The sequence below is a fragment of the Ambystoma mexicanum genome, chromosome 8 (assembly GCF_040938575.1).
Source record: "Ambystoma mexicanum isolate Mex_15411 chromosome 8, UKY_AmexF1_1, whole genome shotgun sequence".
Classification (NCBI taxonomy): Eukaryota; Metazoa; Chordata; class Amphibia; order Caudata; family Ambystomatidae; genus Ambystoma; species Ambystoma mexicanum.
This window is the reverse complement of record NC_090929.1, coordinates 1,449,182,826-1,449,208,290: the sequence shown is the minus strand read 5'-3', so window position 1 is coordinate 1,449,208,290 and position 25,465 is coordinate 1,449,182,826. Positions and strand designations below refer to the sequence as shown.

At 48.5% G+C, this 25,465-nt stretch overlaps 1 protein-coding gene across 2 annotated transcripts in view; it reads right to left on the bottom strand.

The window, feature by feature from the left end:
- Positions 1–25,465, bottom strand: part of ARMH3 (armadillo like helical domain containing 3) — a 1,518,639-nt gene that overhangs the window by 611,003 nt on the left and 882,171 nt on the right. For both annotated transcript variants that reach the window (XM_069611618.1, XM_069611619.1), the window contains one exon: positions 15,086–15,151. In XM_069611618.1, the coding sequence (XP_069467719.1) occupies positions 15,086–15,151 (66 nt within the window). The remainder of the gene's footprint in view (positions 1–15,085; positions 15,152–25,465) is intronic.

Genomic DNA, 25,465 nt, shown 5'->3' with positions numbered 1-25,465 from the left:
AGGTCCTATGAATCTGGGATTGAAGGTTCGCGGGCCCTTGAGGGGTAAATGTTTCGTTGCTAGCCATACCTGGTCTCCTACTTGGTAAGGAGAGTTTTACTTTGTTGCAAATCAGCGTTTTCTTTAAACTTTTTCTTGGCTTGCTGTAAATGAGTTGCAGCTTCTTTGAAGGCTCGGGTTATTGTGGAATGCAGATGATTTACTGCGGGCATTTCCAGGGTCAGAGGTGGATCTAGGTCAGAGGTCCGAGGATGGTGACCATAAAAGTATAAAAAGGAGTTTGTCCGGTTCCAGAATGCACTGAATTGTTGTATGCATATTCTGCGATCCAAAGGATGTCTTTCCAATTTAACTCGGATTCGTGTAACATGCACCGAAGATATTGCTCGAGAGTCTGATTGGTTCTCTCGGTTTGTCCGTCGGTCTGGGGGTGGTGACTAGTGGATAACCGCACATCTATTTGTGCTAGTTGGCAACACTTCTTCCAAAAATGGGAGATAAATTGACTTCCACGATCCGAGACTAATATGGAAGGGAAACCATGTATGCGAACTATATTCTCCAGAAATTCCTTGGCCAAGGTGGAAGCTGAAGGCAAGCCTTTTAAAGGGATAAAGTGGGCCATTTTGGAGAATAGATCCACAATTACAAGGATAGTGTTGTAACCAGCACAAGGAGGCAGGTCAGTTATAAAGTCCATTGACAAGGTGTGCCATGGTGCCGGTGGAATATCCAAGGGTTGAAGTAGGCCAGCTGGCCTTTTCTTTTGACCCTTGTTTTGGGCGCAAATTCCGCAAGACAATACAAAAGACTTTATGGCTTTTCTCCAAGAAGGCCACCAGAAGTGGCGTTTGATTTTTTCCTCCGTTTTAGCAATACCAGGGTGTCCTTCCATTAATGATTCATGATGATGGGCAATAACAAGTTCTTGCAATTCTTTACTTGGCAGAAACAACCGCTCCTGGAAGTAGGGTAAATCATCCTTAACGGTGTAATGAGGACCCTTTTGACTCCATTCCAGTAAGGCTGAAGAGTCTAGAAGTTGTTTTACTTGCATTTGGATGTCCTCAATAGTTTGCAATGAAGTTAGGCCTAAGATTCTTCAGGTATGATTGGCACAGGTTCTAAACTCGAATTGGGTTCTTCCATGCCAATCCGGGATAAGGCGTCCACTTTACCATTCTTGCAGCCAGGGCGATAGGTAATTACAAAATCAAATTCCGCAAAGAATAGAGCCCATCGGAGTTGTCGTGAAGATTGAGCTTTGGCCGTCTTTAAATACTGTACATTTCTGTGGTCCGTAATTACGGTGATGGTGTGTCTTGCCCCGAGAAGGTAGTGACGCCAAGCCTTGAAAGCAGATTTAATAGCCAGTAACTCTTTGTCGGTAATTGCGTAGTTGATTTCAGGAGGAGAACATTTCCTGGACCAAAAGGACACAGGGTGTAGTTGGTTAGTTTCTGGGTCTCTTTGCGACAGGACAGCTCCCATGGCCGAACTGGGTGCGTCGGTTTCCACAATGTAAGGGAGATCTGGGTGCGGGTGCTTCAATACAAGTGCAGAGGTGAATTTGGTTTTCAGGTCCTGAAAGGCTTGTTCGGCCTCAAGAGTCCATTCAAAGCGTTTGTTTTTCTTTAGGAGCGCTGTGATGGGTTGGACTGTTCGGGAAAATTCCGGGATGAATCTTCGATAGAAATTGGCGAAGCCGAGCATGCTCTGAACTCCCTTCACCGAGCTAGGAGATGGCCATTTGAGGATGGCGTCCACCTTTCGCGAGTCCATTCGGACTCCTTGCGGTGTCAGGATGAATCCGAGAAACTCAACTTCTGTGGTATGAAAAACGCATTTTTCGAGCTTTGCAAATAGTCTGTGCTGGCGCAATTTCTCAAGAACTGCCCTAACATGTTTTCTGTGATCGGATTCTGAAGAAGAGTACACCAGGATGTCGTCAATATAAACAATGACACAGACATCGATAAGTTCCCGAAGAACATCATTCATAAAGTACTGAAAGGTGGCAGGTGCATTGCACAAACCGAAGGGTATCACCTGATATTCGAAGAGCCCAAATTTGGTGCGGAATGCAGTCTTCCATTCGTCGCCTTCTTTTATATGCACCAGGTGATAAGCTCCTCGGAGATCTAGCTTGGTGTACACACAAGCGTCTTTCACCTGGTCGATAAGCTCAGGGATCACGGGCAGAGGATAACAATTCTTAATCATTATTTGATTTAGGGCGCGATAGTCTATACATGTTCTAAGGTCGGCCTCTTTTTTCGGCACGAAGAACAGAGCTGAGGAGACAGGAGAATTGGACGGGCGAATAAAACCATTGGCTAAGTACTGATCTAAATACTGACGCAAATGCAGGTTCTCAGGTTCCGTAAGAGCATAAATCCTACTACAAGGTAGTTGAGCATTGGGTACCAGATCGATTTGGCAATCATAAGACCGATGGGGAGGTAACGTGTTAGCCTGTTCCTTCTGAAAAATGTCTTGGAATTCTTGGTATTCTGACGGTAGCTGTACAGGGGTGGAAGTTGCTGAGGCTAGACCCATAACTGGATTTCTTGGATAACAAGTTGGTTCACAATCAGGAAAACTTATCTTCTTTGCTCGCCAGTCAATTCTGGGATTATGTGTTTCTAACCAAGGAATTCCAAGAATTACTTGAAATTGTGGGGCCTTGATCACATCAAACACAATTGCTTCCCGATGTCCATCCTGACCCACCTGTGTCATTTCAACAGTGGAATGCGTTACAGGCCCTGAGACTATTTCGGTTCCATCTACTGTAGTAATGACATCTTGGGTTACTTTCGGGCGGAGAGGGAGCTTAATCCTGGAAGCCAATTCACGGTCTATGTAATTTCCAATAGCTCCACTGTCGATGTATGCTTTTATAGCATGCAACTACTGTGGCTGTTTTGGGTCCATGAGCACCATTGGCATGACAAAATGCGAGGTCAAAGAGTTTGTTTTCAAGCTCGGCAAGCGGACCCCTACGCTTGTCGGGCTAGGTCGTTTCCCGAATCAGGTGTCAATAAATCGTTATCAGTGGCTCCAACCACCTTCTTAGGTGGTTTAACCGGACAATTTCGAAGAAAGTGACCGGAAGTCCCGCAATACAGACAAAGTTGCATTTGCCGCCTTCTCTCTCGTTCCTTCTGCGTTAATGGTCCTTTAACACCGCCGATTTGCATAGGTTCGGATATGTCGGTACTCTTGGAGTTAGCGTGGGTTTTGATCGGTACTCGGGTTTCGTACTTGAACCGATCTGCTTTTCTATTTTGAAGTCTGTGATCAAGTTGAACCACCAAGTCTATGTAGTCTGCGCAGACCTGGGGTAGATTTACAATCTGAGCTAGAACATCCTTAAGCTCTCCGCGCTGGCCTCGATGAAACAATGTAATCCTTTTGTTTTCTGGCCATCCAGTTTCCACAACCAGTCTATTAAAGGTGGCAACGTAGGACAGGAGATCCTGATTACCTTGTCGTAAGGATAGCAGTTCGTTATCAAGGGCCTGTACTTGAGAGTGTCTAGCAAACAATCTTTCCATGCTGGCCTGGAAGCCCTGAAAATCCTGGAGAATGGGATCATCCTGATTTACCAATGGAATAGACCAATCGGCAGCACTGCCACTGAGGTAAGATAGTATAAAGGCTACCTTGGTCTGGTCGTTAGGGAAGGCCCCGGGTCTGCATAGAAAGTGTAAACGACATTGGTTCATAAAGACGGCATATTTCTTGGGAATCCCCGCAAAACGTTCAGGCGGGGCCAAAGGCATGTGTCCAGGTAGATTGATTTGTACCGGGTTATTCAAACCCATTGATGTGGAAGTACCTCCTGGATTAGGTTAAGGAGTGTGCCCTGCCTGGGCCTGGAGTAACCTTTTGGCCAGGTCATCAGTTCTTTCCTTTGATAGGATCAGTTCTCTTTTGAGAGCGTTAATCTCCTGGCGGGCTGAGTGCACCTCTGCCCGTAATTCCCCCAAAAGCTGGGCCAGCTGATCTGTCTCGGAAGTCTCCATAGCGCCCGGGTGGGAAATTGTGGGTAGGCTTCGCGTTCTGTCACGCTCACCTGATTCCCACGGAGGCGCAGGCCCGGCTACGAGTGCTGATGCTTCTTCAATGGTGAAGCGCAGGTCTCAGAAAATGGACAGGAAGGGCCCCTCTACTCTGGCTTTTCTGGCTCGCAGGAATATTCCCCTGTGCGTGAAAAGGGAGTATTACCTACTGACGGAATAATGCTCAAGCCTCCCACTCCCTTCCAACCCTCCACGATACCCTTCCACGATTCCCCGTGAAGTCTCACCTTAGGGTCTGGAAGGATGAGTTCTCCATCCTGCTTCTGATGCAGGGGCGCGTTGAAACCCAGTTACTTCACTGGATTGAGGTTTGATGGGAGTTCAAAATAAGCTTGACTATTCAGGTGAGGCGCTGTAAGAGTTCTGTTGCAAGTTCAAAAGTTCAAGCTTATAATAATGTTCATTGTCTTATTGCAGCAAGCGCTAATGCTCAAGTCTTTTTCCCCTTTGGGGCCGGGGTTCGGAATGCCGGAGATATGGCGCCGACCCGGAATGAAACGTGCAGTTCCAGTAAATGACAGGTAAGTTCTGGATGAGCGTTCTGGTAATGTCTTTGCATTCGCTCACTCAATGTCTGTCTTTTTTCCCCATAGGGGCCGGGGTCCGGAATGCCAGGAAGCGGCAGGACCCGAAATGAAATGGGAATGACCCAACAGGTAAGTCTTAGAAGGAAACTGAGCCTTTCCTATTCCCTTCCTTCTCTCACCTTGTCTTCTTGTCTTTTTCTCTCTAGGATCAGAGAAGTGGGTGCGGATCCGGATGATCGCTGCTGAAGATGGAGGCGCTCAGGAAAAGTGAGTGAAATGCAGCGCTGCAGCGATCGAAGCGAAATGCTTTTAAAATGATGTCTTCCCTTTCAGGATTGTCGGTGTGATGTCTCCGTGATGCAGCTTTAGCTGGTAAGGTCTTCTTTCTCCCCAATTCTCTCTCATCTCCCTTTGCAGGCGACCCAGGATGCTGACAGGCGTGGCTGAAGTCCAGATGCAGGAGCTGACAAGGTGAGCGTCCAGCTGCGAGGAGCAGAACAACGCGAAGCGTGAGTTGCTGATCGGGCGTGGTTTAAATAGCTTTCGAAGAAGTTCCAGGTATGTATCCTTCCACCGATCAGGTATGTATCCTTCCCTGACCACACCCAGGTGGAAAGTAGTCCCACAGGTAAAGTAGTTCCATTCAGGCCTCAAGAGGGCCTGGATGTAGCAGCATGGTCTGCATCAGGTAAGTGCACATTAAAACACTTGAACACATGTCTAGCTTTATGAGCCTGGCGCCTAAGGCGCCAGGACAGGGGTCTAACATGAGCCTGGCGCCTTAAGCGCCAGGACTGTGTCCAAAGAGCCCCAGCTTGGGCCCGCTGGCACTTCCCTGGGGGGAATGATGCCTGCCTCTGGGGTTGCTGGGTCAGACCTGGCTCCTTGGAGGTAGGCATCATGACAGGCCACCACACTGAATCAAAAGCTTTCACCGCATCCAACGACACGATATCCAGCTCGCTCGAGTCTCCCTCAGTTTGGTCAATGATATGGTGTAGCCCTCTGTGGTTATCTGTAATATTTCTACCGAGGACATAACCTGTTTGGTCTGGGTGTATCAATTTGCCAATTACCCTCTTCAACCTATTGGCCAGCACTGCCGTGAGTATCTTACTATCCTGATTGAGCATAGACAAGGGCCTGTAGGATCCACATTCTGCGTCCGGTTTGCCTAGTTTTAGGAGCGGAATGATCACCGCCTCTCGGAGGGACGCCGGCAGTTCCTCCCGCGCATATGCTTCATTAAACATGGCCAGCAGCGGCTGGAGTAGCTCCTGCTTGTACGTTTTATAAAACTCGCTGGGTAACCTATCCGCCCCGGGCGCTTTACATGTGGACAGGTGTTGGATCACCGCCTCCAGTTCGTCCACGGTGATGGGGCGTCTAGGTCCGCTCGTTCTAGGTCATCAAAGGTGGGCAGCCCCATGTCCTCTATCGTATCTAGTATATCTTGACTCATGTCCTCTCCTGTGTCCTCGTATAATCGTCTGTAATACTTGAGGAACACCTCATTTACCCCTTCCTGGGTATTATGGATTTGACCCTCCGTGTCCCTGATCTCTCTGATCACCGAGCGGGGGGTCTCATTCTTGTACAACTAAGCCAACAACCTACCCGGCTTATCCCCCCAGCATGCAGCCTCTCTGTGTATTTCTTATAGTTCAGTTTGCATAATCTGTCCCAAAGTTCACTACAAGCTAGCTGTAAGTCCTTTATTTTAACCCTGTTCACACGGGTGGTCCCCTCATTTCGTATCAGGTCCTCTAGCTCTCTTTCTGTCTCTTGCAGTTCCCGCTCAATAACCCCTTGGAGCGCTTTGGATTTAGATATTGCTACTCCCCGCACCACCACCTTGAATGCCTCCCATACTGTTCCCACCGAACTTACACTACCTGTATTAATTTCAAAGTATTCCTTGATGGCCTCCCTCAGATCCTCTCGAAAGCTTGCATCCTGTAGAGCCTCAGTCCTGAGCCTCCGCGTCGGGATCCGTGCTCTGGGGGGTTGATGTCGCCACTCTATGACCAAAGGCGAATGATCGGAGAGTACCCGGGCCTTGTATTCCGCCCCCACCATTTCTCCCACTATCTCGGCAGATGCGAACACGTAATATAGCCTTGTGTGCAGGTCGTGTGGCGCTGCATAGTGCGAATATTGCCTATCCGTTGGGTGTAGCCTTCTCCACACATCCTCTAGGCCGAGGTCCATCAACAGTGTCCTCAGTGCTTTAGCTGCTGGCGCCGGCTTTTCTGATTTGCCATCTGACCCATCTATCCTGGGGTTCAGAGTGCAATTAAAGTCCTCTCGCCACACCATTGCGCCACCCGCCAGGGGGCTAATTTTACTATATAAAGACCTAATGTATGCTGCTGTATCATGGTTAGGGGCATATAAATTTATGATATTCACTTCTCTGTTCTCCAGGAGTCCCGCCACCACCACCATTCTGCCTTCCGGGTCTATTGTCGAGCTAAGCATCTGAAATGGCACATGCGGTGCCACCCATGTAATCACCCCTCTTGCATATGCCGAATATGTGGCCCCCATGACAGTACCCCTCCATTTCCTCCTAATCACCTCCAACTTCTCCTTGGTGAGGTGGGTTTCTTGTAGCAGAGCTATGTCAATCCGCATCCTCTTTAGGTACATCATCACCTTGTTACATTTAGATAGCTACGAAGGCCCAGCACATTCCAGGTCACAATTCTGAGATTACCCGATGCCATTGATTTGTTCGTCATTTCCCTGTAGGCTCATACACAAACTCAAACTAAAACTCCCCAAAACTATATACACCACAAACTTCCCCTCCTCCCCCCCCACCCACCTCCCCAACCACACCCAACAACACCCTCCCCAACCGTTGCCCAGCTCCATCCCTGGATCTCAGACACCCCCACATCTAGCCCTGCCTAGCAAGTCTATACTCAGGGCTCAGTATTGCTCCTACTACCCATACTATCCCGCATGATGTTAATGCTATTTAGTTCCAGCATGCAGTTGATACTCTATATTCCAGTCCAGCCAGAGCACAAGGTCCAAGGGCTACAAAAATTCACTCAAATCTCCCGTGTTCCCGAAACAAGTCCAACTTCCCACTTATCCCCTTAATGTCCATGGCACCGACTCCTCACTTGTCATGCTCGAGGCGATCTCAGTCAGCCTCCTGTTCCGGGCAGCCCTGCAGGTCCAGCCACGACGCCGCCTCCTCTGGAGTGTCGAAAAAAAGCACCTTGCCCTTATGCAGCACCTTTAGCCTCGCCGGGTACAGAAGCATATATTTGATGCCCGCAGCACGTAGCCTCCTCTTGACGGCCATGTAACTATACCTTTGCCTCTGCACCAGCATTGTATAATCCGGGTACGCCAGGATATTGGTGGACGCTCTCTCAAGTGTCCCGCCCTTACGGAAATATTCCAGGATCTTCTCCCTGTCTTTGTAATTCAGGATCCTTGCAATTATTGGCCTCGGCGGAGCTCCAGGTCATGGCTTCCTCATCAAGGCCCGATGGGCCCACTCAACAGTAAACCCCTGTGAGAGTTTTTCTGCTCCTATCCCCTGGAGGATCATGTTCTCTACATAGTCCGTGGGGTCATTGCCTTCCTCCCCCTCGGGCAGGCCGACCACACGTATGTTGTTCCTCCTCGCTCTTCCCTCCGCCTCCTCCACTCGATTTTCGACCTGCTGTTTTAGCACATGGACCTCCTTTGCATTGCTCGTGTTGACTTTTACTGCGCTTTCCAGGCCACTTGTTCTCTCCGCCAACGCACGGACATCTTGATGCAGCAGGGTAACTTCGATTCCCACAGCGTCAATTTAATTCTCCAGGGCCGTCCGCAAGTCCGCCATCGCTGTGCCCCATTTGGTGCTCAAATCCGTTATGGTCGCCTGGACCTGACGGTTATCTCCTTCTGCGGCACCATCAGCGGAGGCCGCGCCCGTGCTTTGCGCCGTTGTCGTGGGGGTCCGCTGTGTTTTCGCAAAGACCTCCATTGTGGATTATTTGGATTTGGCTCTCAGTCCTTTCACAGACATCTCGTTATTCCCTATCGTATCTGGTCACCACACTGCGATGCTGTTGTGTCGTGCTCAGGTCCCTCAAACGCTAAGGTGCCAGTTGCGGCGGGTTGTGTTGAGCTGTGGAGCGCGGCAATGTATTCAAATGGGCTGTCTTCTCTCATGTATTCCTGCTGCACACAATCATCCATGCGCAATCAACGTACTTCAAGGTGCCACACAGAACTCAACAGCTGCTCACCTCCTTTGCAATGGCCTAGTCACATGTAGGTTTTGCCAGACCGGGGTATGTCCTGGTTATAGTGTGTTACACACTTGCATGTCTCAACCATGTCAGCAGCCGGGTGCGGCTGCAAATGTCTTTACTTCAATCCATGGCCATCGTCCGATACAGTGGCTGCATCAGAGGGCCGGCAGTTTCGTTTCGCCGCTGCGTCCTGCTAGATCCCTTTGTTCTCTGGGGGCGCCACCATTTTGGTGTTTTCACCCGCGGCCGCTCCCCAGGATACAATGTGTCCGTTCGGCAGTTCTCCAGTCTCCCGCGAGCCGCTTACACGCCCACGTTCTTCCCGGCAACTTCCCACACGCTTGTGTGCGTTTTGCTTCCAGATTCAAGTGAAATACATGCGTTTGTTGAACGGATCAGGATGTCGGATCACGGAACACAAGGGGCTCACAGCCTATTCCATGGCTGTCCAAGCCACGCCCCCGGAAAATAATAAGTTAATCTTGAGAGACCTCCACTCTCAAACGGATTTTGATGAAGAGCGCCAGAAATCCAATGCCATCAAAAAACAAAGGGATGACGTGGCTGAACAGAGGGGCACCCTAAATCAAGAGAAAGACACCCTAGGCCAAGAAATAACCAAGTTAAAAACCGAGTTAGAGGGAAGAGAGTTAGCCCTCCAGGAGCTAAAGGAACTGAAAACAGAGTATGGGAAGCTACTGGAGCACGCCAGACGGGTAGAGGGTGCTCTGGAAGAGAACACCCAGACCAAAGATGCTAAAACTCAGGAGGCGAGTCCCCTGCAGCAGAAATCGTCCCAGTATTTCCAGACCATATAGGAAGCGCAGAGAGACAATGAGGCTCTCCGTGAAAAGAATGATGGGCTCAACAAACAAGTGGCAGCGCAAGTGCGGGTCATAGAGGTCAGTAAATCCTTGATAGCTGAACAAAAAACTCAGATCTTTGCTTCTCATCTAGAAGCAGGGGCTGAAAAGGAGAAACTAGCAAGGTCGGAGCAAGAGGGTGCTAGATTTAATCTTAACTGGAGAGACCCCGAACAGGTAGAGAGGGACAGGGTAACCCCGGATCATAGTATAAGGACCTCTCTGCCAAGGGACTCCAACCCATTTAATACTGTGAACACTGTCAGCTTCATGTCTACCGGTTCACATCAGCCAGAAACCATGAGGCCGGCAGAATTCAATAGACCCAGCATGATGGAACTGACAGGTCAGCGCCTCACAGAAATTGATGGAAGGGCGTCACTGTAGAGATATCCAAACAGTCAGGCTGATGCCTCTGACAGGGAAGTCTCCTATGAAGGGAAGGTCAGGAAATTAGATCCACTGAAATATTACTTTCCCAGGGACCAGTTGGTCCAATTTAATGAAAAACCCAATGAGATAAGGCCCAAAAAGAATATCCTGAAGACCTCTACCCAATTAGGGCAGTGGGGGGAATACTCTGCCAACCCTGGGAGTAAGGAGGAGTCAGAAGACTATTCTCCTGTTTCCCACAGGAGTGGAGAAACTAGGCCCCACCATTCTGCAAGCCCCTCTCAAGCTCACAGAATCCGGGAGGGCATAGATGATCAAGAGGGGACCTCAACAAGAAGCGCCTCTAAGTCTGAGAGCGAGTGGACTCGGGTGACTAAGCCAAAGAAGGCAAACAAACTCAAGCGAGTTATGACAAAAGACCCCATTAGGCAGATTAAGGCCCTTAGGAGTGTCATAACCCCCTACCATAGAAATGGTAAATATTCTGTTTGGGAACACCTGGAGCTCTATGAGAAGATGATGGACACTTTTCATATGAAAGACAACCAAAACTGTATTGAGTATGTAAAGTGGACATTCTCCCCTGAATACTCCAGTTTCTTCGCGGGACTGGAGGACCAGAACCATTCAAGATGGTCCACCTATAGGGCGGCCATCTTGAAACACTTCTCTGCCCACAGGAACCCCGAGTAGGCTCGCAAAGCAGCCTACAATCTGCAGTGCGGGGAAGACCAGGCCCCACGAGAGTTTATACAGGAGCTCAAACGCGCCTTTGCACAAACACCTAGGAGGGTGCGCACAGATAGCAGGGAGTTTGTGACCACCTTCTTTCATGCCCTCCCCAAGTATATTATGACACAGCTGGTGAGGGACTTGCACGAGAAAAGGACTCTGGACTGGGTCATAGAGCAGGCGACCCGCATTTATGAGGTCCAAAGACCTGCAGAAAATACAAATTTGAATAAAAACCCCAAGCCAGCCAACACCCGTGCTGCTGCTAAGGTGGCGGAGGTGAAGGTTGCCCACATTTTAGACTTCGAGATGGGGGAGCCGAAAAATACACCTGCTCAAAGTCAGCAGAATCCAAGACCAAGAAGGCTTTCTGGCCAGTCACAAACAGGTGGTAGTCAGGGAGGTAATCCCAATAATGAGACCCCTAAATCCCCCGATTACATCAGGCCCCGATACAAGGGCAACAGACAAATCCTGGGGTATGTCTGGACTCCCCCGGCCCAAGGGGGGATCCAATCAGGTAAGTGCTGCCCCGGGGAACTTCCTTCCTAACTTCCCTCAGGAGGGCAGGAATTCCCCAAATGCTGGGTTAAGCTCTTTCCCCGATACCCACAAAACCCCAACCTGCAGGACAACCCTCCTTTCATTCCCCGCTTTCAGGAACCAAGACAACCCAATCCGGGAGAGGGGAGGCCAAGGGTTGAGGGTTACCAAAATGCACCATATCCAGGGTACTATGGGAGAAGGGATAGTTACCCTTCCTGTGATCCACCTAGGGTTGACCAGAGACCCCCGTACCAGCCGGAACGGGTATCCCAACTGGAGCGCCAGGTCCAGAACCTAACCCAGGATCTGGGTCGCATGTTGAGGGCTCAACAGAACCCTCAGACAAACATGGCAGCTCAGACCCCCACAAACCGAGGATCTGGCACCCGAGAACCATGACAGGGCGAGAACCCGGACAACTCACCGGTTCCAGAGGAGGAGGCACGGGGAGAGGGGGATTAAAGCCCTAGAGGAAGCTTCCTTTCTCACTCGTGAAAAGCCCCTGGACACCCAGGAACCGGAAGCAATATCTCCTGCCCCCGAAAAACTGCCACCCAAGGAACAGAGGGCGGGTAGGAGAAATAAAGAACCCAAAAGACCAATTTTGTGGAGGAAGTTAGTGTCCTCCAATTTGAAGGAGAGGAATCCTTAGAGGATCCTGGGGAAAAAATCTTCTCCTTCAGGGAAGGGGCGACTCCTCCCAAAGAAAAATGGATCCCAATGGATTTAAATGAAGACTGGGTGGGAGTGGGGAGTGATTCTGAATTACCCATCCTAGAACCCCAGAATGACCATCAAGAAGACATAATCTTAAAAGGGGTTCCCAAACTCCCCAAAGCAATTCTGGTCACTGCCTCCAAAAGGGGTGTAGGGGGGGGGGGGGGCAGCCCAGAAACAGAAAAGGAGGAGCCCGAAACTCTGCGAATCTCTGAGTGCAATATTTTTCTTTCAGATTCCCAAACTCCTACACAGACTTATGCCCAAACTACCCCTGTGTCAGAGTCAAAAATAAGGAAATTGACTACCCCTGAATGCCCATTACCTTTGCACATTGGAGGAGAAAGAAGGGAGATTCTAGGCCTCCGTCCAAGTGCAAGGGCAATATGCAATCCCAGCACTGTTGGACAGTGGCTCCAAGCCACTCTTCTGTCAAAAAGGGTCTTTGAGCAGCTAAATTCAGGAAGGGGGGATAGATACCAGATCCCTCTCCCCCCCTTCCTGGACAAATTCCTGTTGAGGGGACTGCGGATTTGGAAATAAAAATTGGGCGACATAAGGTGAAACACACTGTCATAGTCCTAACTCCAGAGGGCACACCCTGTCTACTAGGGAATGACATCCTGCAAAGGTTGTCTCCCTTAATAGACTGAGTGAACAAGGTCCTCTGGACCCAGACTAGCAGGCCAATAAAATGTAAACAGAGTGTCAACTATGTTAGTTTAAATGGCACATGCCACATGGTTTAACAAAAATCTGATCATATTGAGTTTCATTTCCAGAATAACTAAATACCTGACGTGAACTCCCCCATTCCTGAAAATCAACCTTCCTTCCAGTCTCAAGTGGAATTCACCACTGGAAGGAAATACTCTGAAATTCTATACCAATTCACAATCTGAAAATCCCAATTCCATAGCCAAAAGTGATGAGAAACCAGCTCAAAGTCTAGCTGATAAGGTCTGAGTCATACCAGGAGTTGCACTTGGCTTTGGGCTTCAAGTGGATCCTCATGACAGGGGCAGGCACATCAAGAGTATCGGAGATAGAAGAGTGGAGCTTGGAATGAGCTGTGTCAGGATGTGAGTCAGTCAGAGATGCAGGAGGGGGAGAGAAGGTGGCAGCAAAAGCCTTAACTGACACACGCTTCATGGGTCGGATGAACGAGAAGGTGGGTGGCAGTCTGGGGGGCACAGCCTGTGGGGTAGAGAGAGAGAGATGAGAGGAGAAAGTGGTCACTCCAGGAGAGAGGAGGTGAGAGGATTAGAGAGGGGGGGTGAGGAGTGGTGAGAGGATTAGAGAGGGGGAGGTCTGAGGAGATCAGAACATCCAGAGTGTGCCCTGCAGAGTGAGTCGGACCAGAGGGAAGAATAGAGCTAGAGAGTCACAGAGGTCAAAAAAAGAGTCCAGAGGAGGGACAGGAAGCATCCAGGTGGATGTTGAGGTCTCCAAGGAGGAGTAGTTGAGTGGTCGCGTCCAGGAGGGAGGACTCTGATCAGCTTGGGCCCTGTTTGGTTCTGAAGATACGTAAATTGAAAGTCATGCTGTTATTCCGTAAGATTTAATTTTGAAAATAAAAATTCAGATTGAACAAAAATGAAAGAAAAGTGTCTAGGGCTCTTTTCTTAATGCCTCATCTCTGCATTCCTCCCTCTTTTTGAACACATCTTTCTTCCTGCCATCACTGTCCAATCCATTCTTTGGTGCGCATTCTCTGCATTCACACTTCTCTTTTCTTCATCTCTGTTCGCACATCACACAATGCCACACTCTCCCCAAGCCTTTTTGTGAAGAACTCCTTCCCCTATCCCATCCTCCTCTACATTGTAACCCATACTTTCCCCGGCCTCTCCGTCCCAGCACTCCTAATCTCCCAAGCAAACGAACTTCATAATGAGACAGCAGTACTGTCAGACTATTCACCTGCATTTTCATTGTACAGAGAAAGGAGGAGGATAAGAGATCAACTTCCCCTTCATCAGAGAGTCAGCAATAATAGCAAGCAGAAGGTAGTAAATATTATTGTACCCTCAATATGTCCTAAGAATTGTCCAGAAGAAAAAGGTGCAATATGGAATGGAAATTAGGCAGTTGGGAAGAGAATACGCGGGCTGAGAGGAGGAATGAAAAGTGCGCTTCTGGTAAACATATAGAGAGGATGGATGTGCATTGTTCACTTTGCAGTTACTTTTAATGCCGTGCATGCACTTTAGTGCATGTGACAACACTGTACAGGCTGGCAGGCAAGCCTATTACAGAGGGAAGCCAGGCCTATTCCAGAGGAAAAACTGATGCAGAAATGGATGAGCATGGGTGACTCTCCTATGCACACTGTTTGGTGATACCTTCTGCTCTATAATGGAGAAAGGAATTGCTGCAGCAAATACAATGAGACATATCTTCAAGAATGCTTTGGCCCCACTAACGCAATAGTTTTCTCTAGTGGCGTCACCTCAGGACTGCAAGTCAAGATTAATACTCTATACGTGCCAAAAAATCCTGTTAATAAACATAATTTTCCAGTAATGAAAGGCTGCCTGCATTGCTTAGATTTAGCTAAAAATTAAACAGACACATTTGTAAGGAAACACTGTGCAGTACTGAAATGCTTGTGTGCCAAGGTTACACAACCTTTGTAGATTAGGTCAGAAATAATACATCACTTTAAGTAAAGTTGTGCTAAAGAGGACTAGTGAATCTACAGAACTCACTGATCCAGGTAAGCCATGCAGCAATTCAGGCTGGCTTTATGAAGCCAACCAATGATAATCATTACAAGACACATAGAAGAGCATATGCAGTCCCAATATGTAAACTGTTCAAATATTAGTCACAATCTCTGAAACCCCCCTTTGGGGTGCTGCATCATAAAGAATTATGTATTCCTTAGCTAATTGGTTTGTAAATGTATGTTAAGGTAATGATAATACGCTCGGCAATAGGTCACCTACCATTCGATGCAAGTTGACTCTGAAATTCATGTTGTCATCATGTAAAAAGGCATTTGCATATTGGTCCTGTCAAATACAAAAATACAATATTTACACAATATGAACTCCTTAAAACTTCTTGCTATCAAAATCATTTCATAATGCTTTAATTCAACAAAAATGTTATAAAAGCCAGCAACCATTTTATGCAACACATTAAAACAGCAAAACGATTCATTACAAATTCAAAAGGATAAATCGGTCTCAAAGAACAATAAAAGGAAAAAATAAAAGATAACCTTCATAACATAGAAAGAAGTAAAAATCAATAATTAATACATCACAGCAACATTGTCAATACATTTACCCCATTTTGGATCTTACCCTCCATGCCCAAACAAGATATTTTCAGGAATAAGAGCAAGTGCACACAGCCTTGGCAATGGTCTAACAAGGCCGGGCCAGAAAAAGCAGCCTTAGATAACGTTTTCTCGGTGGCAGTGTAGCTGGGCATAACAATAGAAAGTGAATCACAGTTTTGTTCATGTTGCCACACAATGGACACAGAGAGGACACATTAATATTCCACTTGTGGTGGAGGCTTGCAATCAGTAAAATCCCTATGCGCAGCTTGATGTACAGCGCTCTTTCATATTTCGGGGTCACATGATCCAGATAACCCTCATTTGTTTTCAAGCTCCAATAACGTGTCCGGATGCGTGATTCTGCTACCTTAGAGCTATTATCGCAGTTGATCATTCCCTGCGCTGCTGCCTTAATCGTAGCCTTGGCAGAATTGGATATATTGCTAGGATTGATCTAATATTCATCAAGCCCCAATGCATCTAGCGACTTCTTGACATGGGCAAACCAAGATAGAGAGGATCCCCTGTCTGGGAAATAATATCCATCAGGGCTTCCTTATATTTGAACAGGGAACCGTTCTACCACAGCCGAGGCCAGTAGTAGATCCGATACTCTGCATCACTGTCTCTGGAAGTACAGGTAAATTAGGTGTAGCTAGGGACAGTCCCAGGATATTGTTTAAGTATTTGGTCTCTATAATAGATAATCTACCAGTTCTTACTTGCCCCCATCGCTCTGTCCCATAAATGGTGGCCTGCTGGCCTGGGCTCTGTAAGCCTCAAGAGGCATACTAACTGCGCCATCCCCCTGCTCACTAGTAAACCTTTCTAGTGCCTTGCTAATGGGACTCTAGCTTTGGCAGGTGCATGCTCCAACTGCAGGATGACATTACCCATACCCACAGGTAGTTGTAGGACTCAACCTGCTCAACCTGACCCACATCCAGCTCCAGCCTTAGCGCTTTGGGCATGCTCCTGTTATTTCCACAACAAATCATCAACTTTGTCTGTGAGACATTTAAGGCCAGGCCATTGTACTTGCAGAAATTCTCAAAAACCCCTAACTGCTTGCACGAGCCAAATGGAGTCAATGACAATAGAACAGCATCATTAGCAAATAGTAGGGCTGGAATCTTCTCTCCCGCTAGGGTTGCGTGTCCGACTGGGATCCCAGGAACTCATCAATGACTCGATTATTGAATATACAAAATAGTTTTAGTGCCAGGATGCAACCGTCGGACCCCCTTCTCAATACCTGATGGATCGTGAAATACTGCCGTCAGTTCCCCATCGGACAACGGCTAACATGAACTCCCTAAATAATCTCACAGTCAAAAGGCATTTGTCCACATCCTAAATCAGTGCATCATTGAATCATGGAAAATAACCACATGGCATGCTATTCAAATAAAACAAGGATATTCATTAATGTATACAGTAAACCTTAGCAATCCTTTAAATGGACACCATCAGATTTCTTTTGAAACTTATTCAATCAAATGTGGCAAGTAAAACTGGGTTGCTGCATTGTCATACAGTTGAAACAGTTATTATTATTATGGTATAGGTAGTGTTGGTCCACAAAAGCATTAGTTTGTGTATAAATAATGCATTGAATAATATATGTGTGGCCTGTCAAGGCGAGGGGATCCACTTCCAACTTGCCCTGGCGTCAGTTGCTTTTCACCCCACTCTAGGGTTGTCTGAATCCTACCCAATTGGGGGTCGTCGGCTTCTCACCCTGCCTTAGGGTTGTTTGGTTTTCATGTCACTCTGGGTTTTCCAGAGTCTTACTCCGCTCCTTTTTTTGGGAGATTTGGGACTGTGGCATGGTCTCGGTCATGCAGCTTCTTTTGGATCTGCTGCAGTGGATGCTCCCTTCCCGCTAGCTTCTGACAGGATCTTGATGTTGGCTCCATGTCTCGTTGCTGTTCGGCTTGTTCAGCTTATCCCACTAGCTCTACGATCACTGGTTTTCTGATTCTCAGTTGTCGCAGCTTTGCAATGCGTTCATCTGCCTCCTCTGCGTGTCAAGACTCCACGCTGGGTGAGCGTTCAACTTCGCAGGCCACACCCCTCAGGAGGCATCCTCACCCATGTTGCTCGGTGGGCCTCTCTCTTTGACTCTGCGCATCCAGGTGGAATCTCCCTCTTCTTGGTAGTGAGACGGCATGTTTATATCTGGTTTTATGGGCCGGCTGAAAAACAGTGCCTTAGTACGGTCAGCAACCACACCAGCTGATTACACATCAATTCCCATAAGCAATGTATTCTTGGGGCAAGGGAGTGCAACACACAGCCCTACCTAGGGATGACCTGTCCTCTAAGGGATGAGGGGAGGTAGGATCAACCCCAGTGGGTGAGACTGCAAAGACTAAAAACAGCTGCGCTAGCTCTGTCCTAGAACCTTTGACAAACAATGAACCAGGCATTTATATTTGGGTAGGGAGGTTGACAGATGCCGGCAAAATACCTAATTGTCACAACTCTTTAATGCTGTATAGAAGACAACATCTCCATACACCTTAAGGAGTATTATGGCCAACAAGCCTGGGTGAACAACTGTGCTCCCCATGAGAAGATTACTTACTACATCTCCAAGAAATATTAGCTCTAACCTGCCAGAGTGAACAACTGTGCGTCCCATGCAATGATTTTCCCCCATAGTTCCAGGGAGTATTTGGCCGTCAATAGGTCTTGGGAAACCACTGAGTAGGGAAGGACTGAAGAGCCTGGGAGAATAGGTCATATACCCTGCCTAGGGGAAGCATCGTGGAGAGAGAGGCAGTCCAGGGTCTATGGTGTGCCGTCCTCAAGCCAGAGTCACAGAATTTCATCACAGCCACTATACAAGACATAGATGCATTTTATTCAAGAGCTGAAACAAGAAGTTGCTTTACTCACTGTGGACATACATTGTATAACTGAAAATATAATCTACCACTATTACACAAGCCCAACATGTCTCACCATAATAGTAATGCCAGAATACCCAAGCCCTGAGGAGCACAACAAATAACAGCAATATGCAACAGAGGAACAACCAAAATATGGAGTAAGAAATCAAGAACCTTTTGATGGTAGACAACCAGGCTCAGGCAACTGTTTATTTCATGGCCCGCATGTTCACGAACAAGCATCTGTTCAAATGGATTTCCAAAATCAGTTCTTGGAGGAGTATTTTGGGAGGCCAACCTATTATGGTAAACAGGGAGACACAGGGGCTCATTACAAGTTTGTCGGTATTCCGTCGGTAAATCCAGTGGGATACGGGCAAACAGTAATCCCATTACTGGTGCTTGATCTGCCGGAATTACCGGCAGATTACAGGTGCCGGCAACAGTATGTAAATCCCCATTCCATGGAGTTCATAGGGGGATTACCGGTAATACTCAATGTCTTTTGCCAGTGGGGTGCCTGACTTACCTACAGCTCTTGGCTGGAGGTAAATCAGGCCACCCCACTAGCAAACTTCTAGTTTGCCCGTCCGGAAGCGTGGAATTACCAGCACGTTAATTCCGGACCGGCAAACTTATAACGACCCCCACAGAGCTTAGACAAACCCAATCAAGGTAAAGTAGCAGAGCGTCAAGACTTCCGGAAGGGTGTGAGAGTAATCCAGGGCTACAATGAGTCCCCACAGACCAACACCAATAATTCCAGTTAGCCAGGGAAGTACAGAAATACACAAATGTTTATTAGGTCTTTACAATACACACTAAGCAAGTAAAAGGTTTGTCAAATATTGTAACAACAACAATAACAAAACAAATATATTCATCCACCCTTAGGAAATATAGAATAGAATTTGATTCAATAAGCAGCGAAACACTGGTAAATTCCCATATGCATTAGAAATAGATATAACCCTTTAGAATAAACACAGAACAACTTCTCTAGATCTTATAAAGTCCAACCCTAAAATGGTTTTGGGCCTTGTGCCCAAATATCACCAGTGCCAAAGTAGATCCTTTTCAGGAAGATTTATAAAGAGATTTGCAGTGTCAGTGGTTATTATAAATAAAAGTCAAAAAGTTCAAGTTCAAGAAAATAGAATCACCCAATGCCAGTCCTTAGGTTAGACTTGGGAAGGGATCCTTGACCAAGCCTCCACCAAACAAAGACAGGAACAAGTGGTTTAGGGACAAGACTTTACACCCATGTAACCCTACGAAGAACAGGGAGGAAAGGAACAGGCCTAGAAACTTATCTCTCTGCCTCCGATTCTTCAAGGGACCACTGCTGGTGTTCCGGAATACGCTGAGGACACACTCTTCTGTACTTGGTCCCCTCGATGAAGGCCCAGGGGTAGGTGGTGCAGGGGTCAGAGGTGCAGAAGTCTCTTTCGGATGCAGGCTTTAGCTTCCGTTCGTCGAGGAGCTTAGGAATCGGTTTCAGACAGCTTTCAGTAGAACACCCAAACAAGGAAAGATAAAAACTTCTGCGGTGCAGACCACCTCAGGAAACCTGCAGAGATTGAAGGAGTGTTATAATGTGAGTCACCAGGGTCAGGCGGTGACAGGCGATTTTTCAGGGGACAAAGACAGGATAAGGCCCACCACAGATTCTGCTCATGCAAGAAAGCTGAAAATGCAGGAGCACGCATCATGCTCCACAGGTGAGGATCTTCCAAGTTCCAAGAATGCACTCTGAATGGTATGCAGTGATAAAATTGCAGGAAAAATGTCACCTATACAAAAAGATTGCTGCACGCACCTGGTGCCGGCAGATGTATCTTGCCTTCGATCATCCCGGCTATTCCCGCTCCAATTCTTCGCTTCTGGCACAAGTAAAAAAGGAGGTACGGCGATTCTCTTCAGGAAAGACTTGAACCCACAGATTCTGGAAACGAAAATATGCCCAGAAGGCCGATTTACAGCGATTAAATGCCTCCTGATGGGAGACCTGTATACCCTTATCTCAGTATACGCTCCCAACACTGGACAGTCACACTTCTATGATGCCTTGGGCACATCTCTCGCTAGCTTTGTGGAGGGCCAAACAATCGTCGGTGGGGACTTCAACGGGGTTCCCGACCCCACCAAAGACCGTTCACACCCCCCGACTCCAGGCGACTTCGCCCAAGCACTCAGCCTCCTTCGATTCTTCAGGACTCTGGAGATAATAGACTCATGGCGGGTGTTTCACCCCGACGAAAAAGATTTCTCCTTTTACTCTTTTGTCCATCGCACCTTCTCAAGGATCGATTTGTTCCTGATCTCCCCACATACGTTCCCCTCAGTCAAAAAGGTCACCATCGGCACAAGAGCGATCTCCGACCGTGCCCCAGTGCTTCTGGAACTCCGGGTTCATAACCCTAACCCCAACATCCCGTGTAAATGGATGCTGTACGACCCGATCCTCAACGACATGGCCACCAGAGACAAGATCGCAACAGGAATAAGTAACTTCTTTAAGGAAAACCCAGCCTCAGACACCTCATTAGCGAACAACTGGGATGCCATGAAGGCAGTAATCAGGGGCTCCCTGATAGCCCAAGGTGCAGCCTACCATAGAGATAGACGACAGACCCGGACGGCCCTAGAGAACGAACTAAGAGAAGCCGAGGCACTCCATAAGGAGAAAGGCTGGTTCCCCAAAACACAACGGATCATCCGTACGGCACGGAAAAAACTGGAAGCCCACTACGCGGAACAAACCGCCCAACTAATGGCGAAGGCCAAACAGTCATATTATGCGAAGGGCAACAAGGCGAACAAGTTCCTGGTGGCCAAACTAGCCAAACAGAGACGCATCAACGCGATCAAGGGCCTGCGGGACGCCAACGGGGTCACACTATACTCAGAGCCCGAGAAGCAACGCCTCGCAATAGATTACTTGGCCCAAATCATGAAGGCAACCCCACGAAACCTATCACAACAGAAGGAATACCTGCAGCAGGCAGAAGTGCCCCGGCTCTCCGACGCAACGAGAGACGAACTGGAGGAGCCCATCACGGGGGAGGAAATTGAGGAGGCCATCAAATCACTCAAAACACGGGCCCCAGGCCCGGATGGCTTCTCAACCAGGTTCTATAAGCTATTCAGAGCACAACTGACCCCCCATCTAATTACCCTATTCAACTCCTTCAGGGAAACGGGGGCGGTGAGCCCATCGATGCAGGAATCAACCACCATCCTCCTAGCCAAACCTGGAAAAGACCCAAGAAGCATAACTTCTTACAGACCAATCGCACTCTTAAATATCGATGCGAACATATACTCAAAAATTCTGGCAACCCGTTTGAATCGCATCCTGCCGAAGATCATCCACCCCGACCAGGCTGGTTTTATCCTGCACCGGACAGCAGGTGATAATATCCGGAGAACCCTGAACCTGGTGGACCTCGCCTCCCGGAACTCCCAAAGATTAGTCTTGGTGGCTCTCGACGCAGCTAAAGCGTTTGATAAGGTAGACGTTTATGAGACACACCCTAGGGGCCTTCGGCTTCGGCCTGGCTTTCCAAACGATGGTTCTAGCTAACTATGATTGCCCTAAAACAAGCCTGAGGATCAACGGCCACAACTCGGCCCCAATCCCATTATCATGCGGAACCCGGCAAGGCTGTCCACTGTCGCCCTTGCTCTTTGCACTCACCATGGAGCCCTTCGCACAAAAAATTAGGCGGAATGACCAAATCAAGGGCATACAAAGTGGCCCCACACACCATAAACTCGCCCTATATGCGGATGACATTTTGCTTACGATTTCGGAGGCCCACTCATCCCTTGAACATGCGATACGCGAAATCACAGCTATGGCGAAGTCTCAGGCCTCACCATAAATTTCGATAAATCATCCGCCTTGGGAATTGGCCTCACCTCAGCAGAACAAGAACCGTTGACTAAGATGTGCCCGATAACATGGGAAAGGAGCGCCATCCCCTATTTGGGGTCTACATCCCGGCTGACCCAAGGGAGACATACAAAGCCAACTTTCCCCGACTCTTCAAGGAACTGGAAGGCGACTTGAAGCGATGGGAGACCCAAGCCATCTCTCTGCTCGGGCACATCACTGCATGCAAGATGAACCTCCTTCCGAGATTCCTATACACATGCGCCTCATTACCGGTGGCAATCCCCACGCCAACTCTCCGAGGGATCCAGAGGAAAATGCTGAACTTTATCTGGAGAGGTAAGAAAGCGAGAATCCCTCTCAGAACTATGTTGGGGAGTCCCAAATTGGGAGGGCTGGGGTTCCCAGACCTACAGGCCTACAGAGTGGCAGACCAACTGGCCCGGGTCCAGGCCTGGCAAAATACGACAAACCTCCCCAGATGGGTGGAGCTGGAACAATCACGGGCACCCCTGCCCCTGCGATTTCTACCACACATCCCGCCCCCCCTCAGGACCCATTGGGGAGAGCTCCTGCTATCAACTAAACACACCCTTAGCACTTGGGACTGGGCGCTAAAACGAAAGGGAGTGCCAAGAGGACTGAGCCCACTTTCCCCGGTCTTTCATAACACAATGTTCACACCGGGTACGAATCCTCGCAATTTTCGTAATTGGATCAAAGGTGAGCTGGAGACCATAGGCCAGCTGTATATGGGGGAGAGACCTCTCACATTCACCCAATGGAAGGAGAAGTTCCAACTCCAGGAACGGGATAGATTCACATATATCCAACTACGCCATTGGTGCTCACATCCCCAAACCTTGCAAGCAGCAACGCGCCCTCCCACTGCCCTAGAACTCACCCTAGGAGACCTTCCAACCCGCGGCAGTGTATCCACCCTGTACAGATGCTTTCTAAGCGACTTCCTGACCACAAGAACCCGATGCATGGCCCAATGGGAAGCGGACCTGGTTCACCCGATAGAGGATCAAACCTGGGTTGACATATGGACCAGAACACATACCTCGTCTACCTGCATCACCAACAGGGAATGTGCGTATAAGATCACGCTGCAGTGGTACTATTCGCCCCTCAGACTTTACCACATGAACCCCCAGGTGGACCACTCTTGCTGGAGAGGATGCGGCCACCCAGGCTCTTTCTTCCACATGTGGTGGGACTGCCCAAAGATCCAACCATTCTGGAAAGCTTGCCTAGAGTCCATCTCACAAATTACCGGAACAATGATTCCCTTGAAACCAGAACCGATCTTGCTGGGAGCTCCAATCCCCGGGATCTACCCGCGCTCCGGACCCAGAGCAAAACTACTAACTCACTGCCTACTAGCAGGGAACACGGTGGTGGCCCGAACCTGGAAAACCCCGGAAGGCCCCCACATTGCCCAATGGTGGACCAAACTATGGGACATTCTGATAGCGGAGAAGGTGACGGCAGCACAAGTGGGAACTCTACATCGCTTCCAGAACATCTGGGCTCCAGTGCTGGAATTCGACCAGCGCTTCCCCGCCCTGACCTACAAACCCACCAGGGCCCACTGGATCTTAAAAAACCAGGAGAGCCCAGAGGAAGACACATAGTCGCTGAGGCTCAACCCAGACTGCCCGGGAGGGAGGAGCCCGCTCACTGAGCCTATGGGACGGATGGACCAGGGGGAGGGTAGAGGGAGAGGACGCAGGGGGGATAAATGACTGGGGGTCAACTTGCCGATATAACCACTGCATATAATGTCTGTACCTATCATTCTGCCTTGATTTAAAATAAACAAAGTTATTAAAAAAAAAAAGATTGCTGCAAAAATGCTATGGTTTGACCCGGTAAAGGTGAACCCCGTTATACCATTTAAGGGGAGCAGGGGGTGTCGCCGGGTCCCCTTAAATGGTATAATGGGTCCAGGGGTTGCGGGGGTGTCCCCTGCATCCTTTACATGGATTGCAGAGGCAGAACCGAGGCATTTTTTATGCAATATTTTGTAACCACTGCAATTTTTGTCGCGATTTTAACACATGGAACCCTCTGAACGGCGACGGCTGCAGCCAGGAAGCCCAGGAGAGAGCTGGTTAGTCCCCAGGTTGGTCCAGGGACACGTCCAAAGGCTCAGAAGGCAGGGATCCTCGTTGTTCCCACCAGTCCACGGGTCGAAGCACCAACAAGGGTCTTCTTGAGATGAGGCAGAGGAGCAGGGCTCCACGGGAGAACACTGGAATCGATGATGGTCAGCTTCAGGAGTCATCTTTTGATCATCAGTGGGCTGCACTTCTTCAAGAGGTCTGGATTCCAAGTATGATCTGTTGAATAGCTGCAGGAGCCCTCCTTTCATCCAAGATTTGGGCAGGGAGCATTCTCAAGCCCATCAATGGTAAGGATCTGCGCCAATCAAACGACTCAGGAAGTTTGCTTTCCAACACAGGGGCTGGATGTTTGAACATTGGTCCTTCGTGATCGGGGAGCACAATGTATTGTTCGACTCATCCAGACCCCTTATTTTGATGGTACAAAGCTCCCTTCATCTGTTGAGTAAAGACATCTAAGACTTACAGTTCTTCCAACACATTCTAGAGATCCTTATCTGGAGGGAGCTCTCATAAGTTTGCATGTTGCTACCCTGTTGCCTGAAGGGCTTTCTAAGCAACAGGATAGTAACATATTCCCTCATTTTGTCTGTTAATATTACTGTATGAGAACTACAATTCTGATCTCAGGGTGATCTGTTCTTCCATCTTTGGGCCAGGAGGATAGCACAGGGGCAACGCGTTTGTCTTGGAAGAAAGACAATGCAGAGCAACATAGGTTTGAATCACGGTCCAATGCTTAGCGACTGGTCTCCGGTAATTAGCACATTACAAAAGATGAAAACAACATCTTCAGCCTCACTGCAAAGCATGAGCCATATGGTGCAGACTGGAGAGAGAGACTGAATTCTAATGCCCAGACACTCATCCTCCCTCAGATCTCCCCCAGGCATCTGCTGCAAATGTTCAGCCATTCTTGGGACATGGTAAGCCATGTCAGCAAACACTTAACAATATTCAGTCTGCACATCCCTGTTCCCACCATTGCACACCCCAAGGCATGCACTGCAGTTATGCTCATCATTCCCACCACGACGCACTACCTCAGCCAGGATTTACAAAACCTCAACCAGGGTGGTGGCTCAGAAGAAAGACACAGACACTTTGCA